The sequence below is a fragment of the Leiobunum rupestre genome, chromosome 3 (genome assembly GCF_980474605.1).
Source record: "Leiobunum rupestre chromosome 3, qqLeiRupe1.1.hap1, whole genome shotgun sequence".
NCBI classification, from domain to species: domain Eukaryota; kingdom Metazoa; phylum Arthropoda; class Arachnida; order Opiliones; family Sclerosomatidae; genus Leiobunum; species Leiobunum rupestre.
Window position 1 is genome coordinate 70107116 of NC_143386.1, and position 23480 is coordinate 70130595.

General features: G+C 34.5%; 1 protein-coding gene across 5 annotated transcripts in view; it reads right to left on the minus strand.

Annotated features, from left to right (window-relative positions):
* The window catches only part of Ac76E (adenylate cyclase type 2 Ac76E), a 266968-nt gene that overhangs the window by 177397 nt on the left and 66091 nt on the right, over positions 1–23480 (minus strand). For 4 of the 5 annotated variants that reach the window (XM_090169106.1, XM_090169108.1, XM_090169107.1 and 1 more), the window contains exons 3-4: positions 8621–8977; positions 2968–3117 (exon numbers count right to left, since the gene is read on the minus strand). In XM_090169106.1, coding sequence (XP_090025232.1) covers positions 2968–3117; positions 8621–8977 — 507 coding nt within the window. Of the gene's footprint in view, positions 1–2967; positions 3118–6036; positions 6152–8620; positions 8978–23480 lie in introns of those variants that run through there. The other variant, XM_090169109.1, reaches the window with a different exon arrangement.

Consider the following 23480-nt stretch of genomic DNA (forward strand, 5'->3'; position numbering starts at 1 on the left):
TATTAAAGAAAAAATGTTTTGATGATTTGTCTTAGCAGATGCTATATCATAGGCGCAACCTCGGAATAAACTTATACTGCCCACTCGTCGAACAATATTATAGACTTATGGTCAGTGTTGGGTAGAATCTTTTACTATCCGTATTTAAAATAAATACTTAATTTGGAATATTTCAAATAAATACTTAATTTGGAATATTTCAAATAAATACTTAATTTGGAATATTTCAAATAAATACTTAATTTGGAATATTTCAAATAAATACTTAATTTGGAATATTTCAAATAAATACTTAATTTGGAATATTTCAAATAAATACTTAATTTGGAATATTTCAAATAAATACTTAATTTGGAATATTTCAAATAAATACTTAATTTGGAATATTTCAAATAAATACTTAATTTGGAATATTTCAAATAAATACTTAATTTGGAATATTTCAAATAAATACTTAATTTGGAATATTTCAAATAAATACTTAATTTGGAATATTTCAAATAAATACTTAATTTTGAATATTTAAAATGAATAGTTAATTTTGAATATTTAAAATGAATAGTTAATTTTGAATATTTAAAATAAATACTTCATTTTGAATATTTAAAATAAATACTTCATTTTGAATATTTAAAATAAATACTTCATTTTGAATATTTAAAATAAATACTTCATTTTGAATATTTAAAATATAACACTTTCTATTAACAATTTTTATATAGATTTGACATTTACTAGATATTTATTTTAGTTATAAGAAGTATCTCATTTTTCAAGTATCTAAAAAATCAATTTCAATTTAATTTTCATAGAAACGATATTTAAAATAAAATGATGAATTATCACGAAAATGAGCTAATGAGTATATTATAAGCAAAAATACTTTAAGATAGCGTACTCTAGATCAATAAATATTTTAGTTGGGGGTGTTTCAGCGTTCTTCCTTCGAAGTGGATCGAGCCATTTGGGAATTAGTTAGGAGTGAAAAGAGCAAAGCTGTTTTTCTCTCTGGCATCTCGACCGCGCCCATTTCTGTCTGCTCTGAATGGCCGGGTTCAATTTAAACTGACAACTTGAAGTATATGGTTTTTCGTTATTCTCTACCGGCAGCTGACGAAATCCTTTTCATGGATTACTTCAGGTTTTCACGCTAGTCTTAGGAGGCTGACCACTCTGGCTAAAATGATTACGTTAATCACTCAATAATCACTCGGTTATCGCTGTAATTACCTCGTAGTTATTTAGTAATTAACCCGTAATCATTTTGCAATTGTTATAATTGATTGCAATTTATAATTCTGTAATCATATTGTATTAACTTTAATTGCTCTGAAATCATTCAGTAATCAACCGGTTATCATTGTGTAATCTCGGTTATTGATTCGAAATAAATCTGTAATTACTCCGTAGTAAGTTTGGTTATCGCTGTAATCGATAGGTAGTATTTCTGTAATCAGCCTGTTTCTATCACTGTTTAATTAGTCTGTAATCAATTGGTAATCACTTTATGATCATTATGTAAGAAATCCGTAATCACTTTATGATCATTATGTAAGAAATCCGTAATCACTTTATGATCATTATGTAATCAACACGTAATCACTCTATCTGTAATCATTTTATAACCAATCCCCTTAAGGCACTATAAACCTAATTTTAGTCTGGTTCTAGCTCTAGTTGTTAAACTTAAAAGCGTCATTTAGGAATTTAATTAATATTGAATTAAAATTAAGCATTAAAATAATGTTAAATTAAAATTGACCATTAAAATAATGTTAAATTAAAACTAAGCATTAAAATAATGTTAAATTAAAACTAAGCATTAAAATAATGTTAAATTAAAACTAAGCATTAAAATAATGTTAAATTAAAACTAAGCATTAAAATAATGTTAAATTAAAACTAAGCATTAAAATAATGTTAAATTAAAACTAAGCATTAAAATAATGTTAAATTAAAACTAAGCATTAAAATAATGTTAAATTAAAACTAAGCATTAAAATAATGTTAAATTAAAACTAAGCATTAAAATAATGTTAAATTAAAACTAAGCATTAAAATAATGTTAAATTAAAACTAAGCATTAAAATAATGTTAAATTAAAACTAAGCATTAAAATAATGTTAATATAAATTAAGTATTAAAATAATGTTAAATTAAAACTAAGCATTAAAATAATGTTAAATTAAACATAACCATTAAAATGATGTTAATATAAATTAAGTATTAAAATAATGTTAATATAAATTAAGTATTAAAATAATGTTAATATAAATTAAGTATTAAAATAATGTTTATATAAATTAAGTATTAAAATAATGTTAATATAAATTAAGTATTAAAATAATGTTAATATAAATTAAGTATTAAAATAATGTTAATATAAATTAAGTATTAAAATAATGTTAATATAAATTAAGTATTAAAATAATGTTAATATAAATTAAGTATTAAAATAATGTTAATATAAATTAAGTATTAAAATTAAAAATTGGAATTAGGAACTAAATTAATATTAAATTAAATGAATATTAAATTAAATGAATATTAAATTAAATTAATATTAAATTAAATTAAATTAAATTAATATTAAATTAATATTAAATTAATATTAAGTTAAATTAAATTAATATTAAATTAAATGCATATTAAATTATTTGAATATTAAATTCAATTAATATTAAAATTAAATTAATATTAAATTAAATTAATATTAAATTAAATGCATATTAAATTATTTGAATATTAAATTCAATTAATATTAATATATTATTATCGTGCTTTTCTGGAGAAATGTAGATTTTTATTTTTGTCTCAACTAGCAGAGATTCAGGGAGTTGCTACGCGACCAAATGCCGGCGTGAGCGACGCCTGTCGGCGGGAATGAGCGACTTTCCTCAAACAATCATTTCACCGCTTGTAAAGTTCGTTTGCATTAGAATTACGGTATAATTTGGGGGGATGTACCTGTTGTTCCTTTTCGTATTCGAGCTTGATTCTGGATTCGATGCACGCTTTGGCTCCGGTGAATGTTCTGTCGTGGGCTACTTCCGTCATCTTCCGGTGGTACAGACCGATGCACGAAGCCGCCACCAAGAACAACAGGTTGGCTCCAATCTGCTCGTATAATAATACCAAGAATGTACTGAGGCAGTAGGATCCTACTAAATAGTGTGATAAAATACGCGAAAAGTAGATTAGTCCATAATTAAAAGAGATAATATAGCTAAATCCTAAACAAATTTGAAGAAATTAAAAAACTTACTAATAACTCGTACCATTAGGTCTTCGAGCAAACAAAAAACGCGAAACTCGGATCAAATAGATCTTCGAGTAATACACTAAATTAAAAATAAATAAAATAGCCAGAAATTCCAACGGTAGACCGGTTTCGTTCTATTTGGAACTCATCAGTACCGTGCGGGAAATCTGGCTGGCAACTGTCAAATCTAAAAGAGAAACTAAGCCTAAACGTTAAAAATTTCAAAACGCGTTGCGTATAGCAACGGAAAGCCGAAAAGGGGGGAGTGTGGTGGAGAATAGTATATACGATAAGTTAAGTTAGAAGTCCATAGGTGGTTTCTTCTAACTTTACTAAATAGTTTGATTTTTCCCATCATGGAAATAATAAACTCTAGGGACGGTAAGCGGGTGTACCTTGAAGGGTCGTTGAAAACGCACCCTAGCGAGGGTTTGTTTCAGTCCCAGATAAAAGATTCAGTGTTTTGAAAGTAGGTATAAGGGCAAAGACCATCTAAAACTCGTACCCTAGATTTTAAAGCAGTGCCTGGCACGTAGTCAATAAGCGTTTACCCACTTCTTGCCGGAACTCCGAAAAAAATAGCTCCATAGTTACCATGGTAACCCACTATAGATAGCGCCTTACAGCATGAACTAAGAACCTAAGGGGACTCACGGTTGAAAAGTTGGAAAATAAAATTCCAAAATGTTTTTGAAGGAAAAAAAGTTACGGGATCAAAATTTATTAGCGGCGGCGACGGCGGCGCGCTGAAAAGTAAATGACTCGGCGGCAGTGGTTCAGCGCCAGAGAAAATAACGGGGTTGGATCGGCGGCGCTAGGCTCTAGTCTTGCCGTCTTGCTCTTCAATCGTGTCGGGCAACGTCCTGATTTGGTTTAGGGGGAAGGAGCTTCCCGTTCTAGCGGGTGGATTGCATTCTTCTCTAAGTATAAATAAATACTTGGTAGTACTTGCACGGTGACCACGGGAAACCTCCAATGTTTTATAGGAAAAATAGGATATTTATAGTCATTTTATAGGAAATTAAAGGAGCAATTTTTTGGTAAATGTAAGAAATTAAAGGAACGTTCATGTTAATTTATAGGAAATTATACGAACATTCATGTGCATTTATAGGAACGTTCATGTGAATTTATATGAAACTAAAATAATTAAAAACCACTGTTGTACAATTAAAAGGTTTTATTAATTAATTGTACAACAGTGGTTTTTAATTATTTTAATCTCTTAATTATGTACAAGAACTGTCCTTTTATTAGTTTAGTTATATGAAACTATACAAACGTTCATGAGAATTTATAGGAATTTATACGAAAATTCAGGTGCATTTATAGGAATGGGCATGTGAATGTATAGGATATTATGCGAACGTTCATGTTAATTTATAGGAAATTATACGAACGTTCATGTGAATTTATATGAAATTATACAAACGTTCATGTGGATTTATAGGTAATTATAGGAACGTTCATGTGAATTTATATAAAATTAAACAAACGTTCATGTGGATTTATACGGAATTATAAGAAAGTACATGTGAATTTATAGGAATGTGCATGTGAATGTATAGGATATTATGCGAACGTTCATGTGAATTTATATTAAATTATACGAACGTTCATGTGAATTCATGGGCAATTATACGAACGTTCATGTGAATTTATATTAAATTATAGGAACGTTCATGTGAATTTATACGAAGATTCATGGGCAATTATAGGAACGTTCATGTGAATTTATATGAAATTATACGAATCATGTGAATTTATAGGAACATTCATGTGAATTTATAGGAACATTCATGTGAATTTATAGGAACATTCATGTGAATTTATAGGAACATTCATGTTAATTTATAGGAACATTCATGTGAATTTATAGGAACATTCATGTGAATTTATAGGAACATTCATGTGAATTTATAGGAAAGTTCAGGTGAATTTATAGGAAATGATACGAACTTACATGTGAATTTATAGAAAACTATACGAACCTCCATGTGAATTTATAGGAAATGATACGAACTTTCATGTGAATTTATAGAAAATTATACGAACGTTCATGTGAATTTATAGGAAATTATAGGAACATTCATTTAAAGTAATTTTAATAAAGATAAAAAGTGCATTTAAAGGAACTTTGGTTTAATAGTAATATTACATTTAATTTGAAAAAATCACAGACTTTGAGATTAGATTAATGTCTTAAAGTAATTTTCATTTTTCATTTTAAAACACCAGCCAATGAAATTAGTGCCTTGGTAATAGGCTGTCTGTTTTTGAGCACCTTCAATCGAACTTTAAAACTAGATTGAAAGCAAAACCCGAAGTACGAACAATATATTGAAAAAGAGGAAAATATAGGAAAATTGATCAAATATAGGAAGTTATAGGAAGACAATCGAAATATAGGAGAAACTGTAAAATATAGGAAGTGTGGTCACCCTGTACTTGCTTCAGTAAACCAATCGACTCGCGCCGGTAAACCGATCGACTCGCGCCGGTAAACCGATCGACTGACTCGCGCCGGTAAACCGATCGACTGACTCGCGCCGGTAAACCGATCGACTCGCGCCGGTAAAACGATCGACTACGAATCGACTCGCGCCGGTAAACCGATCGACTCGCGCCGGTAAAACGATCGACTACGAATCGACTCGCGCCGGTAAACCGATCGACTGACTCGCGCCGGTAAACCGATCGACTCGCGCCGGTAAAACGATCGACTCGCGCCGGTAAACCGATCGACTCGCGCCGGTAAAACGATCGACTCTTACGTTCTCGGTGAGCCTATATACGTTCTTGACAATTCCATGATGGTGAGTATAAACGCTGTAGTTGTACAGCCTCCGCGCGAACTCAACGTTGACAATTGACATATAGTATTAGCTAGGTTTAGCAGCGTATCGAATTTAAGGGGCAAATCACGGACGGGAAAAGTTTGTTTGCGAGGGTTTGACAGTAAATTTTGCAACCGGCTTTTTTCGTTTGAACAGCGTGATTGTTTGTCACCGTTTGGATTTGGTGTCTTCGGACTTTTGTTTGCGGAAATTAAAGGGAGTTTCGTCGCTGGCGCAAGACCCGCTGGCATCCCTCTCCGCGTTTTAAATTGCAACTTGGAGCCGCTCTAATTATATCAGACTCCGCGTATGCGCTGCCTTCTTTTAATTAAAACTCTTCCGTGGACAGATTCTTCTCTGTTTTTGATTTTCTCGAGCTCCACATTTAGGTCTGGTTTCGCGACTCAAGTTTACCATCTACCATGATTATAACCTTAATGGTTATTTTCAAATACATACCATTAGAATTTTGAGACGCCTGAAATAGGTATTTTCAAATGCATACCATTATGGTATTTTTGAGATGCCTACCATGGGTATTTTGAGATGTCGACCAAATTAATTTTGAAATTCCGACCAGATTAATTTTGAAATGCCGACCAGATTAATTTTGAAACGCCGACCAGATTAATTTTGAAACGCCGACCAAATTAATTTTGAAATGCCGACCAAATTAATTTTGAAATGCCGACCAGATTAATTTTGAAATGCCGACCAGATTAATTTTGAAATGCCGACCAAATTAATTTTGAAATTCTGACCAAATTAATTTTGAAATTCCGACCAAATTAATTTTGAAATTCCGACCAGATTAATTTTGAAATGCCGACAAGATTAATTTTGAAATGCCGACTAAATTAATTTTGAAATTTCGACCAGATTAATTTTGAAATGCCGACAAGATTAATTTTGAAATGCCGACCAGATTAATTTTGAAATGCCGACCAGATTAATTTTGAAATGCCGACCAAATTAATTTTGAAATGCCGACCAGATTAATTTTGAAATGCCGACCAGATTAATTTTGAAATGCCGACCAGATTAATTTTGAAATGCCGACCAAATTATTTTTGAAATTCCGACCAAATTAATTTTGAAATTCCGACCAAATTAATTTTGAAATTCCGACCAGATTAATTTTGAAATTCCGACCAGATTAATTTTGAAATGCCGACAAGATTAATTTTGAAATGCCGACTAAATTAATTTTGAAATTTCGACCAGATTAATTTTGAAATGCCGACAAGATTAATTTTGAAATGCCGACCAGATTAATTTTGAAATGCCGACCAGATTAATTTTGAAATGCCGACCAAATTAATTTTGAAATGCCGACCGATTAATTTTGAGATGACGACCAGATTAATTTTGAGTTGCCGGTCAGATTAATTTTGCGATGCCGACCAAATTAATAATAATCAGCTAGGCTAATACCCTTGGATGAAAGTAGATTAGTCCATAAATAAAAGGGATAATATAGCTAAATCCTAAACAAATTTGAAGAAATTTAAAAACTTACTAATAACTCGTACCGATAGGTCTTCGAGCAACGCGAAACTCGGATCAAATAGATCTTCGAGTAATAAACTAAATAAAAAATAAATAAATAGCCAGAAATTCCAACGGTAGACCGGTTTCGTTCTATTTGGAACTCATCAGTACCGTGCGGGAAATCTGGCTGGCGACTGTCAAATCTAAAAGAGAACCTAAGCCTTGCATATAGCAACGGAAAGCCGAAAAGGGGGGAGGGTGGTGGAGAATAGTATATACGATAAGTTAAGTTAGAGTCCATAGGTGGTTTCTTCTAACTTAACTTATCGTAATACCCTTGGCACCACCTTTGGCCTAAGTCATCAAGCTACTTTTGAATTAATTTTGAGTTGCCGGCCAGATTAGTTTTGAGATGCCGACCAGATTAATTTTTAGTTGCATTTTATTGGTATTTGGTACAGTTTTCATTGGTTAGACGTTTCAGAGCCTGCTGCCGTCGGAAGGGGGAAATTCGGAAATTGTCTTTCTCCCCCCCGCCCGTAAAACGTTCAGCGTAAAGGCTCGTCCAATTAAATTTGAACACAACACTGCGTTATCGTGTTTAAAGGCTAGCTGCGTTCTCTTTGTATTTGTTGCTCCTGGCTATTTTCATTAAGTCGAGAAATTTAGCTACTTAATAAATTTGTTTGGACAAAATTTTGGGCTAGTTTGGACAATTTCTACTTAAATAAGTAAAAGGTACTGGTTATATTTTAGCCGGTTATAACCGATAAAAACCAGTTATAGCCAATTAAAACCACTGGTCTGGATTTTTTCAAAAAAAGCCGGCTTTTTTCCAACCCTGGGAATACCAGCCACGCGTATAATGAAATACCTAAAACATGTATTCATATTCGTTAATTCAGTGTCTACCACGATTGATACAATAATATTGCTTTGTTTTCTTTGCTAATACGCGTATGAAATTTAATTAATATCAGCTATCGAATTCGCGAGTGTTTGGTATTTTAGTTCGTGGAAATGAGCTCACCTGCCTGCCGATGGTTTGATCGCTGTCGCGGTTGACCAGGAGGGCGGCCATGGCAATTTGCGTGACGGTGGTAATGAGTCCGATGGCCGTGGCGATTCCAGTCGGGAACGGCAGCAAGGTGTGCGAGGCAAAGACGGTGAAGAAGACGGCGAGCAGGTTGTCGGTCGAGGCGCGGCTCGGCTTGCAGTAAGCGAAGACGCAGAGGGTGCTGACCCACGACAGCCACACGAGCAAGGCCAACGGACGAGAGCAGCGCTGGAAGGTACTTTCCAACGGGACCAGTACGAGAAGTACCAACAACAGGATGGACGACGTCACCAGCAACGTCACGAAACGCAGGGAATCTTGAAACACGTCCTGCAAGGAAGTCAGTGGTTAAAGCAAACGTTTCAAAATGAGTTTGATACCGAGCCCCACGCGTATAAACTAAAGAGTTGCTTCGCCATTGGAAAATATTAATGTGAACTATTTTGAAAATTTGCACGTAGTATAATAGACTTTGGTCCCATTCGACCGAATGCGTTTTTTTTTTGTGTCCCATTCGACCGAAAATAGCCCAAATGTGCGATTTTTATTTCAATATATTTTTGGTCCCATTCAACCGAAATTAAATTCCATTTTACTACCATCTAGGGAGGTCCTAAACCTAATCTAACCCAACCCAACCTAACCTAAATTGAATGGGACTTTTGAATTTTCTAACCCTTTGGGCTCGAAAATATTCGGTCGAATTGGAATTCGTTCGAAATTGACGATACCTATAATAGGGCGATTAGCAAAGTACGCGAGTGAAAATTCCCTTACGTTAAAAACAAGTCATAGCGGGTGTTAGCAGACTGTTTTTTGATTTAGTTATATCTTAGGGGAAGTTAGTCTTCACAACATAGGGGTAAGTAAATTTTCACTGATAATTATAATTTTCCAACTCAACAGAGTGATGACAAATTATTATTTATCTAGCAACATACTAGTTAAATAGCGGAAATACTTGTTTGGATTGAAATACACCTAGGCGTTGTACAATTAAGACGAAGTTGGAGAAATAAGTACGAGCTTGGATAAAGAAATATACTACTCCAAGTTACGAGTATACGCCTATATTAAAAGGTCGATATCAATTTTGACCCACCCCACGAAATTTGAATTTATATAGAGAATAATTTCCTGTCTTGCGTAATTTAGAGTTTTCGGTTTAAAATTGTCCGCGTTTCAAACGACGTGTCACGAAACTGCAGTTTTCTATTGGTCTTTCATATAAATTCAATATTTGCTGGGAGGGTCAACATTTTTACCCACCTTTTAATATAGGTGTATATAAAAAGATTTACTCGCGGTACACTAGGGCACATGAAGAAACAAATAATTATATTTCGACTACACTCATACCCATACATAACGCCTGTTTAAGTATTGTTCAAACAACAATTTTAATTCATTTTGTGGCGAAAGGTGTGCAAATTGTGAAAATTCGACCGTTGTTGTTAAGACTTTTAGAGCGCTTTGCTTAAACTCTCTAATATTACAATTTTCCAGCTCGACAACTAGATAAATAATTATGGTAGGTTCTTCATTTTCTAGCAACGTGCGTTGTACAAATCTCAAATACTGGTTTAAATTGAAATGCGCCTAATTTAGTCTAGATCGGAGGGTAAAGCAGGGTACACGAAAAAGGTTTTCCGTTTAGACAATGCTCACAGCCATACATAAGGCGCGTTTTTATTATCGTCGTGTAACCGGGTTTATGAAATATTTCTAAAATGTGATCAAATTATATTAGATCCGTACCCAGGGCTGCCAGTTGGGCGATTTTCCAGCCCAATTGGGCTTCTTTATAAACTCACTCGCGATAAATTTGTCATTGAGCTGTTCGGCGTTTTTTTTGGGCCTCTCTCGTTTCCTCTCTGTGGAATTATAATTATTAGTAAAATATATTTTTTTAAGGTCACTTTTGAATTATTGCCTTCTTACAGTAAAGTGTATTCTGGAAAAAATCCGAATTTGAATTGTCCGCTTACTTTTGAGCTACACGCGTTTTTCAAGCACCAAGAGTGATAAATCTAGCTGACAATTTGTAAATATACTATGTAAAAGGCACTGACAGCAGTAGCCACGGGTATGCGCCTCTGCTATATCATTATATATTAAGTTGGCGGATATTAAGAGGGTCTCTGGTGTGAATGCAAAGTGTGAATTTTACTCTGTAAATAAGGTTTTATCACGTTAATAAAGTGTTTTTTAAAAAAGTCCTTATTAAAAATTGCCAAAAGTTGTATTTTGGGCTTCCTTTTGGGCTGTGTCAGAAATATTAACGTTTTTGGGAGAAAATGGGGCTAGATTTACGACAAATTGGGCGTCACACCCCATAGATTTTCTGGCAGCCCTGTCCGTACTAGTTTCATTTAGCCATCCAACTGAAAGCACGCTTAACCAATTTTAACTAATTTAATTTCGCGAACGTCGTTCAAACTACTAGAGCGTTCTGCTTAACCTCTCTAATACCACTCTAGGCTGAAGTATTCTATTTAGGAGGATTGTAGTCCTGATCTAGAAAACCGTACTGCAACCAAGGCTGAAACTAGGGAATTTACGGAAAAGCTAAATTTTAATGAAAATAAGGGACATCTGACGAGGCAAAACTGGCTTTACATTTTACTATTTTTTAAACGACTTTTTTAAATTGGTTTAAAAAACCAGATGGATTTTTTTTAAATCAGCTGAACTTTTTTGCAGAACTTTAAATCCATACGCCTTATTTAATTAAAAATCACGATACTAATTGTGCGAATCATTGGCTGTGTTCAGTAACAGTCATCGGATAGATGAGCAACTGTACGATTTGTTTTAAAGTTCGGTTACCTGACTATAGGGTGTATTCTCGTGACGTCATCATCGCTGTATTGGAAGGCTAGTGTCATCCCCCTTTCCCCCATAACTATCTACCTTAGAGCAATGGCCGCCATCTTCTCGTGAATACCACCTACTCCCTGTTTTCCCTGACCATTTAAAGAGATTTTCTCTGACTTTTAAGGGCTAAAGTTAGACAATTTTTAACTTTATATTTTTACTTTTATCAGAAGTTAATAAATTTAAATCAACTTTCAGTATGTAGAAAATAATAACGTGCTCCTGTAATTTAATTAGTTTTAAGTGTATTAAAACTAATTGAAATGAAGTGTATTTTGTATTTAGTGTAAAAGCGTATTTTGTATAAATTGTAAATAATTTTGTGTAATTAATATTTTGTTGTAAATTTTGTAAGCCGTAAAATAACGGCCAGATAAAACCATCTTAAAATTCCCATTTTAAGTCCAAAAGGACTCTCCTTGACAGAGATATTGGCGCCCGAGTGGCAATAGTTTCCGAAAAACTAGAAATTTCTAGTTTCCGCCTCGTTTCCGGCTTGTTTCCGGTGGTGCCTACGTCACTGGGGTCGAACAATAAGCCTCAGTTCCGTATATATACCTCTGTCAGGGAGCGTCCGAATTCAGTTGAACGTCACAATTTAATTCAAAGCCCAAACTAAAAGGGTCTCCTGCCAAAGCAGGCAATAGTCGGTCCCAAAAGGACAAATGTATCTTTAAAACTAAAGTGTTTAAATAAAATAATTTTGGTTCATCAGAACTTAACGTGTAGTTTTTTCGCGACAAGCCGCGTATATTGTTTCAGTCCGATATACTCGGTGTTAAAACGCTCTCCTCAAAAAAGAACCACCCAGCTTCGGAAGAAATTAAAATTAAAATTCGGCAAACCCGCGAAAAGAATTTCTTCACAGTACAAAGGTTATTGCAACGTTAAAACATTGGCCAAACTTTCAATGAACTAAATAATAATAACATAATTGATCGTAGATATTAGTGTAAAATTACCTTCAAAATGTTTCAACAAAAAATTGTATTTCCTGACCTTTTACAAATTATTAAAATTCTCTGACTTTTTAGGCCCATTTTTAAATGCCCTGGCCTTTTTTCGATTTCCCTGTTTAACTAATTAATGAACTTGGCTAATGATGCTTTTCTGAAATTAAACGGTAATTTGAAAAACACTTAAAATTATAATAAAAACTTCGTATATAATGCTAGAACTAGCAACTTTATAATACATCATTCAGAGGACGACTATAAGCTGCGATAGTTCATGTACTCCTAATTTACGGTAGTTTTCTACTATAAATCCCATCTGTCAGGAGCAATTTTTCCCCAAATTATTCTTTAGGAAACAAACTATCAAGAAACCGTATTTTTAGAATTTTAACATAAGACAGATTGAGGCGTACTGCTTTCCGTACAAAATATCAAGAGTTTGTTAGAACGGGCTTAGCCTGTATAAAATATTGCGGATTAACATTGAATTTTAGACTCAAAACACTAAAAATCCCGTTGATAAATGCGTGTCTATTAGACCCAAATTCTTCTCCTTTTTTGAATGTACACTCAGGCGCTAAATATTTAAATTAGCGCGTTTTTTTACTTTCTACTTTCTGCGAATTTTCGCTTCGAATTCCGAGAAATGTAAGAGACTATTGCCCCTCTGCAGACTTTAAATATATATTCAGATTCGAGAGAGAAAGAATGGAAATTCAAGCTACTTTCGCCTCAATGAACGCAATTTCTCATACGACCGAGAACGGATTTAGGTTACCAAGAACGTACCAGATCGTTAGCACCTTGAACTCGTAACACGGTTGTACACCTGAATACTGATTTTCGAAAGACGTTCAGTGATTGTCAGTGTTTTCTCACAATATTTCGGTGATTTCCTGTGATTTTCCGAAGTGATTTATCGTGATTACCTACGATTTCACACCTGGTTACATAAGCGCTTACCTCCTCGCCTTGGACTATAACGAATACAGGGACGTTCCGGTGTCACAGAATTTCTTTAGACAGCGCGACACACTTTGCTTCCAATCCTAGCTGTATCGTGAAGAATATGCGTAACAGCGTCACGTTTAAAAATCTGTAGACGCATAAAAACTTGTAGAGGTTAACGGTAATAGTTAGTGTAGCGAGCTGTTGGCTCACGAGGCATGCAGGGCTTGTCACCACCCTCCTACGCATTGTAACCCGGCCCCCTAAATTAAAGGCTTTAAAAGTCGCTTGACGACTTAGGCCTATGGTGGTGCTTTGGGTATTAGCCTAGCTGATTATTATTATTAATATTATTATTATTATTATTATAACTTTATATACGGAGCTAGGGTATTTTTTAAATGCCCGCTCTTTGTGATACCTTCACGCATGCGCAGAGTGAGTTAATTAGTCCAAATTAGTAACATCAATGTATTAATAAGTTCAAATTAGTAACGTTACTGTATTAATTAGTCCAAATTAGTAACGTCCCTGTATTAATAAGTCCAAATTAGTAACATCCCTGAATTAATAAGTCCAAATTAGTAACATCCCTGAATTAATTAGTCCAAATTAGTAACATCCCTGTATTAATAAGTCCAAATTAGAAACATCTCTGTATTAATAAGTCCAAATTAGTAACATCCCTGTATTAATAATTCCAAATTAGTAACATCCCTGAATTAATTAGTCCAAATTAGTAACATCCCTGTATTAATTAGTCCAAATAAGTAATGTCCCTGTATTAATTAGTCCAAATAAGTAATGTCCCTGTATTAATAAATCCAAATTAGTAACATCCCTGTATTAATAAGTCCAAATTAGTAACATCCCTGTATTAATAAATCCAAATTAGTAACGTCCCTGTATTAATAAATCCAAATTAGTAACGTCCCTGTATTAATAAATCCAAATTAGTAACGTCCCTGTATTAATAAATCCAAATTAGTAACGTCCCTGTATTAATAAATCCAAATTAGTAACGTCCCTGTATTAATAAATCCAAATTAGTAACGTCCCTGTATTAAACTAATACTATCAACTCGTGTATTCCGCCACGGGTAATAGTAGTTCGCTTCTTTTCTAGTCTTTAATCATTTAGAACTAAATCTTGTAAGTGTTTACGAAATTACAGGCTACCATTTCACGTGCACTTACTTCTTCGTATTCTAAAATAGATAATTTATTCTTACAAATTAAATTTTTGACCATGGTTAAAAGACAATATAACAATACAATTTCACGACTGATAAATACTTCGTTGGTAAAATTATTTATTAAAATAAATATATATTAAAAAATTTAAATATTTATTTTAATAATTTAACTCATGAAATTTTAATATTTTAAATCACATTCTAATTAAAGCTAATCAAAGTATAGTATTTCACTTCCCTTAAATCTGGATACCAATAGGCACTTAAATAAAACATCTTCAAGGAAATCGCTAAGAAGTAATATTTACGAGAGCCAGGACTTGCAAGTTACTGTTTATTTAATTATTGTTAAAATAATGTAAATGTTTCACCTGTACCGTATGCAACAAATGTTTCCTTTTAACCAATTAGCCTTTTTTTTACATATTAAGGCTTATCAAAAACACGGCGTTCTGATTACAGCTGAAAAGCTTCCATTATTTCAACAAGCACCAAATAAACAGTAACTTGCTAGTCCTGGCTCTCGGAAATATTACTTCTTGGCGATTTCCTTGAAGATGATTTATTTGAGCGCCACCTTTTAACCATATAACTGTAATAAAGTGATTAAAGATTTAGCATTACCAAAGGCTGTACTCAAATTCTTGTGCCGGTAATTGGTGTACAGATTTGTAGGTGTTTAGCCCCTCACAATTTACCTTTAATAATATTAATATTCTTCATTAGTTGGTCGTTTTCAGTTTTTTAGCGGTGCAATTTTTAAATTAAAGAAACCATACAGCTCAAAGGAACTTCCAACTTATGGAAAAATCAAACATATTCTACCCAATCTAAAGATCGGCGTTTGAATAAGAAATTATCCAATTACTTATTTTTATTCATAACCTATTATTTTTGCATGTTAAATCGTTATTTATTCGTATAAAATGTTCGTAAATAAACAGTTAACCAAAGTTTTTATGATTAATCGAAATTTGGCCGGTTAATTTATTTGCTCCGCCGATCTCTAATCCAATCGATAGACTTTGGAACATATTTTTAAAACAGGTTTGTCGTATTCTTTTGAACGTACAAGCTGATGTTATTACTAACGACGATGGTCGAGATAGTGACGTACTTGTGTTACTTTGAATTAAAGCACTTAAATCTAGAAAATATTTTTATAAAAATAAATTGTTTTCTACAGGTCCATTAAAGTTTGGTCTGTTTTTGCGTCCAATAACTTCACTCTAATCTAACTTCAAAGAGATCACTTCATCTAATGGACTTTATATCCAACTAAACCCGAAAAATATCTCTTTAGTTGTGCCGATAATGTATGTTTAGCGGTATCATGTCCACCTCGTGATTGTCGGGGAAAAAACCCGGCACGTTTCCTAAATTATTGACTACAGTAGATCTAGTTCCGCATAAAATCACCAAATTTAATAGTTAAAAAATAGAGCAACAAACACAGCACCCCACACAAGGAGAACGCAACCCGTCAAAAAACCTTGGGTATTTTGAGATGTATACCATTGGTATTTTAAGATGCCTTCCAGTTTTATTTTGAGATGTCAACCAAATTAATTTTGAAATGCCTACGAAATGCCGACCAGATTAATTTTGAGATGACGACCAGATTAATTTTGAGTTGCCGACCAGATTAATTTCGAGTTGCCGACCAGATTAATTTCGAGTTGCCGACCAGATTAATTTCGAGTTGCCGACCAGATTAATTTCGAGTTGCCGACCAGATTAATTTCGAGTTGCCGACCAGATTAATTTTGAGTTGCCGACCAGATTAATTTTGAGTTGCCGACCAGATTAATTTTGAGTTGCCGACCAGATTAATTTTGAGTTGCCGACCAGATCAATTTTGAGTTGCCGACCAGATTAATTTTGAGTTGCCGACCAAATTAATTTTGAAATGCCGACCAAATTAATTTTGAGATGCCGACCAAATTAATTTTGAGATGCCGACCAGATTAATTTTGAGTTGCCGGCCAGATTAATTTTGAAATGCCGACCAAATTTATTTTGAGATGCCGACCAAATTAATTTTGAGGTGACGACCAGATTAATTTTGAGTTGCCGACCAGATTAATTTTGAGTTGCCGACCAGATTAATTTTGAGTTGCCAGCCAGATTAATTTTGAGTTGCCGACCAGATTAATTTTGAGTTGCCGACCAGATTAATTTTGAGTTGCCGACCAGATCAATTTTGAGTTGCCGACCAGATTAATTTTGAGTTGCCGACCAAATTAATTTTGAAATGCCGACCAAATTAATTTTGAGATGCCGACCAAATTAATTTTGAGATGCCGACCAAATTAATTTTGAGTTGCCGGCCAGATTAATTTTGAGTTGCCGACCAGATTAATTTTGAGTTGCCGGCCAGATTAATTTTGAAATGCCGACCAAATTTATTTTGAGATGCCGACCAAATTAATTTTGAGGTGACGACCAGATTAATTTTGAGGTGACGACCAGATTAATTTTGAGTTGCCGACCAGATTAATTTTGAGTTGCCGACCAGATTAATTTTGAGTTGCCGGCCAGATTAATTTTGAAATGCCGACCAAATTAATTTTGAGATGCCGACCAAATTAATTTTGAGATGCCGACCAAATTAATTTTGAGATGCCGACCAAATTATTTTTGAGATGACGACCAGATTAATTTTGAGTTGCCGACCAGATCAATTTTGAGTTGCCGACCAGATTAATTTTGAGTTGCCGACCAAATTAATTTTGAAATGCCGACCAAATTAATTTTGAGATGCCGACCAAATTAATTTTGAGATGCCGACCAGATTAATTTTGAGTTGCCGGCCAGATTAATTTTGAAATGCCGACCAAATTTATTTTGAGATGCCGACCAAATTAATTTTGAGGTGACGACCAGATTAATTTTGAGTTGCCGACCAGATTAATTTTGAGTTGCCGACCAGATTAATTTTGAGTTGCCAGCCAGATTAATTTTGAAATGCCGACCAAATTTATTTGAGATGCCGACCAAATTAATTTTGAGGTGACGACCAGATTAATTTTGAGTTGCCGACCAGATTAATTTTGAGTTGCCGACCAAATTAATTTTGAAATGCCGACCAAATTAATTTTGAGATGCCGACCAAATTAATTTTGAGATGCCGACCAAATTATTTTTGAGATGACGACCAGATTAATTTTGAGTTGCCGGCCAGATTAATTTTGAGTTGCCGACCAGATTAATTTTGAGTTGCCGACCAGATTAATTTTGAGTTGCCGGCCAGATTAATTTTGAGTTGCCGACCAGATTAATTTTGAGTTGCCGACCAGATTAATTTTGAGATGCATTTTATTGGTATTTTGAGATGCCTACCAGGGTGCATTTTGAGATGCGAACCACTGCTATTTTTAGGTGCATACCATTGGTATTTTAAGAGGCACAGCATTCATTTTTAGAGACGCCTGAAATAGGTATTTTGAGATGCCGACCGGGGTGATTTTGAGACGCATGCTATTAGTATTTTGAGAGCCATGCCATTGATATTTTGAGATATTTTGGGTGCATTTTGAGATGCAAACCATTGCTATTTTGAAATGCATACCAGCTAGGAGCAACAAACACAGCACCCCACACAAGGTGATTTTGAAGGTAGATGAACACTTCTCTGTAATTCTATACTCTTGTTTCTTTTCGTTGTCAATTAGACGTTGTTTTAAAAAGCCTTTCCTTTATAAACAAGTTTTATATGGAAAGCTTTATCGCTTTAATTTACGTGAGAAGGTCGCCGAGGCTTAAGGCATTAGGCTGAATTGGAAACGACTTTACGCGATAGGGCCTGTGGAAAATCTACGCTTCGCAAGTTTACGGTGACTTCGAGAATGCTTAAAGAACTAAAGTCTTCTACTTTGGGTCGAAGTAGCGAGAAAGTCGTATAAAATCGTAGTTTCGGGGCCGTTATCCCACGTCTGGGGGGTACTCGAAGCCCTCTTTTATAGCCTCGACTTTTGGCGAAAGGTGCGTCGAGGCTTAATGGACCAGAAGGGGTCTATAGGCCCCGCAGTTAGACGTCGGAGGGGAAACCAAGTGCCCTCGTAATTCTCAGGTAGGGGCTATCGAGAAGGGGACCAAGATTTTGGGTTCAATCTCTATTTGTTTGACTTCGATGGTGGTTGCTGGACTCGAAACCTAAGCAAAATCCCATGACCCGCATTCCGTCGTCTGCTCCGCTGTTTTTAACTAGGAGCAACAAACGCGAGGAGAACGCAGCTAGCCTTTAAACACGCTAACAAAGGGTTGTGTACGAATTTCATTGGACGAGCGTCACGAGCCTTTACGCTGAACGTTTTACGGGCGGGGGGGGGGAAGACAATTTCCGGATTTTCCCCTTCCGACGGCAGCAGGGGCTAAAGCGTCTAGCCAATGAAAAACGTACACAAGAAAATCAACGGCTTTTGACGGGATGCGTTCTCCTTGTATGGGGTGTTGTGTTTGTTGCTCCTAGGTTTTTAATAGAAGTGAGGCTTTCGGAATTTTAAAAGGCTTTAGATTATTCAGTAATAATGGTATTGGAATAAAAACGAAAGGGTAACGATTTAATTAATTTCAATAGCCGGCTGACCAGGGAAAGACTTTGAAAGTTTTATAGGAAAAATAGGAATTTCCGAGGCGAATTATAGGAAACTATAGGACACTAAATACGAAAATCTAGGGAAAAATAATAAGGTCATTATTGCATATCTGTATTCTTTGACTCGAATCATCTGGAATATTGATAATTTTTGGTACACTGCTTTCTTGCACTATTGGATCACTTAGCGGATTTACAAACCGTACATTTCAAGATTTTGTTGGAAAATGGCAGTATTTACACTAAATGACACGTACATAAAAGTTCTTTCATTATCAAAAGAGCGTTAATTTATAGGAAAATAGGTGAAAATAAAGGAATTTATACAAAGGCATTAAGAATATAGGAAATATAGGAGGTCTGGGCACCCTGAAATAGGAAGTTAACCTTAATATTTTTGCATATATAGTTTGTGTGAAAGTTTAAATAGATTATAAATTTAAAAATGCCCTGTCGAAATGGAAATAAAGGTGTAAGGGACGAGCTAAGAAAGGTAGGCCTAACGTCGTCCGCTAATATCGGACACGGGTTTAGTATTTGGATAGAAATATTTCCAATACTTGACACTACGGCGCTAGAAGCGGCGCTGCCGTAAAAGCACCAAGCGCGCCATTTGGTTTCGGGTCCAGTAATTATTCGTCCAAGGTTCAACCAATTTTACGTTTTGACGCTAGGAGAATTCTTGATAATAATTCAATTCAATTCAAACTATTTGACTAGTAAAAAATTTACCAAAATATTTATAAATAAGGCGAATATGGCGTATCATAAATTCAAACAATCCCATTTTATTTTAAAAAAATCACATGTAACTCAAGTGATAATCAACTCCTATTTTAATTCTGTTTCGTAAATCAAAATATTGGCTGTCCTTCTTGTTTTTATACCCCCATTTTTACCCCCACTAAATTAAGATAGGAGGCTATGTATCCTTATGCCCAACCCCAGGTGGTCGTCGAGCGAATTGTAATGCCTGTAATTCAGGTGGCTGGGCTATACTGCGTACCATAAGTCAATAATATTGTTCCATAAATTTTTCACTTTGGGGAATATTTTACTGAGAGCTAGTAACGGAGTGACGTCATCACCAGAAGAAAATCTCCCCTAGCGAGGCGCTGTCAAAGGCTACGTGTGACGCGTTAGCAAGCGGACGCAAAACGGCGACGAAGCCCGTAATGCAGTCTGTCTTGTGAATAGCTCTCAGTAACACTTTTGCATGTGAAGATTAGGAAGGGTCACACTTATGTAACTATATTATACACTTATGCTATTGCCTTTAGCCTATTCAAACGGGTGTACTAATCTAAGCGATTCTCAGGTAACAGTTGCATTATCTGAACCGATAAAAATATTACTATGTAGTAGATATCAGAATTATGGTTTACTTTTCGCAAGACTTACTAAACGTTCAGATAACTGAAAGTGGTCCCATGGACTAATTAATTTGTCCATTGTGGTCCCATCAGTCCCTAAAATAAGCGAGTTTGAATAATATCTGACGCATGCGCAGTTAGATGAAAAAGCAGACGAGGATGGTACTTTGACGTCGTACCTCAGCGTGACCTCGGTGACCTATGACGTCAGCTTAGGATTTCCTTTATTGTGACAAGTACCATCCTAATAGTTATTTTTAAAGCCGATAGATGGCGGTGCGATTATTGAAACTCTCTTAGTATAACAGATCATCAGTGCAGATCGTCTGTTCAGGTACAATTTGAGATCAGATCGCTGGGTGTGGGGATATTTAAAAGATAAACCTAATCTGAATAACGGATTACCTTCAGAAATCTGAAAGTTACGTTCGGAATAACGTGAACAGTTGGTCTTTGTCTCCAAGTCAAATTCTAAATTCCGACAAATTCGATCAATACATATTGCTATCATCGAACAAATTGCGTTACAATTTTCCCATTCTAAGGTTGCAACTGAGTATAGCAGCTGTCTAAATTTGAAAGTTCTCAATTAAGCACTCAATGTATGTAAAAGTCACATAATTTACAAAAGTTGTTAATTTACCGAAAAAATTAAATGCGCAAAAATTTCCGTAAAGTTTCCCGCATATCAGAAAAATAAGAATTTGAAACCTTATTACTTTTAAAGGGTTCCTAACATTCTATTCTAGACTAGTCTAGAGGTTTAGTTTTACTTAATTCGAAAACATGAGGCGAAATTTTAATTTGCCAACAATATTAGGCTAATCATGGAATAAAAACCTGTTTTTTATTTTTTCGTAAAAATACAGAGATTTTCGGGAAAAAATCGTCGATAATTTTCCAGAAAATTTTCCAAGCGGGACATTTTCTAATCCACTCTATTGCCTTTTCTAATAATTTGCGTGGATTGATGAAAATTCATTACAACCGCAACCATTTTTGTATATTTTCGAAAATAGTCCTAGTCAATTCGACGACGCCAAATATTAGTTTTGGCATTAAAACGAAAGTTGTCCATTTTGATATATTTAAAAACCTAAAATCTTAATCTGACAGCACTGCTTTTTTTTGACGGTTTGTAATGGTTTTGTCTGGCCACTATCTACGTAATTAATCAAGGCGCGTGCATGCTCGGGGAAAAAATCATTCTTTAAAATTCGCCGCAAATTCCCGCTAAGTGCGCATGTACGTCGAATCTACTGCTCAGGCCTTGTCTATAGCGTAGGCCATGGTGATAAATCACGTAGGCTACGGCTGGTAGGGGCTGCATCGTACCTTCGAAGGAGAGCGTTTAAAGAATTATAAAAAAAATTCTTACAATTTAGTTTTATTCTCAATATTCATATTACCATATTTTAAAATCAAAATATTAGTTAATCTATATCTATTGTTTAAAGTTGTATATTTTGGCAATTTTTACAAGTAAAACTTTTCCAAATCTTTAGCCAAGCCAAGACTTCAGAAACTCTTTATTTTTAATGTAATTTTATATAGTTAATAGTTTTATTGGTGAAAATTTCCAAATAGATATAGGTTAACTAGTATTTCGATTGTAAAATAATGTAATATAAATATTGAGATTTATAAAAAAATACTTAAACATAAGTTTTACTCTTTAAACGCTGTCCTACTACCATGGCCTATGCTATAGACAAGGCTGGAGCAGTAGATTCGACGTATAAGCGCACCTAGCGGTGAATGTATTTTTTCCCCGAGCATGCACGGACCTTGAAGTAGGTCTGGCATTATGGATGTTCGATTTTTTTATCAATGACGTCACTAAAATATTTGAAAATAACTTATACATTAGCGTTGATCTAACTTTAACTAACTAGGATAAAGTAGAGTATGCTATTCAAATATTGGTGTGCGTGGTGTCGCTACACTTTGATCTAAGCCAAATGATCAAGGAACCTAATTTTAATTTAGTTTTATAAATAATATTATACTTCTGCAGGAATCCATACCTCTACTTGGAAGATTTTCGTCTCGATGTGGCTGACGTCACAATGTTAACTTAACAAACAACCACGTGAGAGGGGAGCGCGCGCAGAGGCGATTTTTTCTCTCGTAGGCGGGGCCAAAGCCGTCAGAGTGATCTTACCATTCGCGATACGCCAGTCATAGAAATAAGAGAGAGGAACGGAAAGTCTGTCACATTTCCGACTTCAAGTAGATTAGGCCTACTCTTTTCCGGTTAAAGTTTGTGACGTAACACGGTCATTTCTTCTGTTGTCTGCTACAACTTCGCATAGATCTAGCTCAGTTAATAAAATTCTGAAGTCTAACAATTTCATTTTTAATGGAAATTATCGATTAATATTATACTTTTAATTTGTTCCAATCGACGATAAATAATTTATCGATGATTGGAACAAATTAAATGTATAGAGACTAGAAAAGGTCAATATTTTTTTGCGTCAAACTCTAAGGCCTAAGCTTTAAGATTTGATAAATGTATTTTCTGTTTAGATTTCTACAACACATTAAAATTTTTACGAAAACCATTAGTTATAAATAATAATAAATATCTAACAAAATTAATTTGAATTAATGTAAATACTCTCATCAACATCCCGCGAAATCCCGATTCCCGGAACAATGATAAAAGAAATAAGAATTTTAATCAGCCAATGAGAGTGTAGAAACAGAAATTATTTTCCTTTCTCGATCAGCCAATAGAAAGCCTGAATGCAACCGTAAGTAAATAGGCCTAGCGCGCAGAGGGGACTTTTTCTCTCGTAGGCGGGGCCAAAGCCGTCAGTGATTTTAACATACGCGATACGCCCGGATAAGCATTCCAAGTATAGAGGTATGAATTCCGGC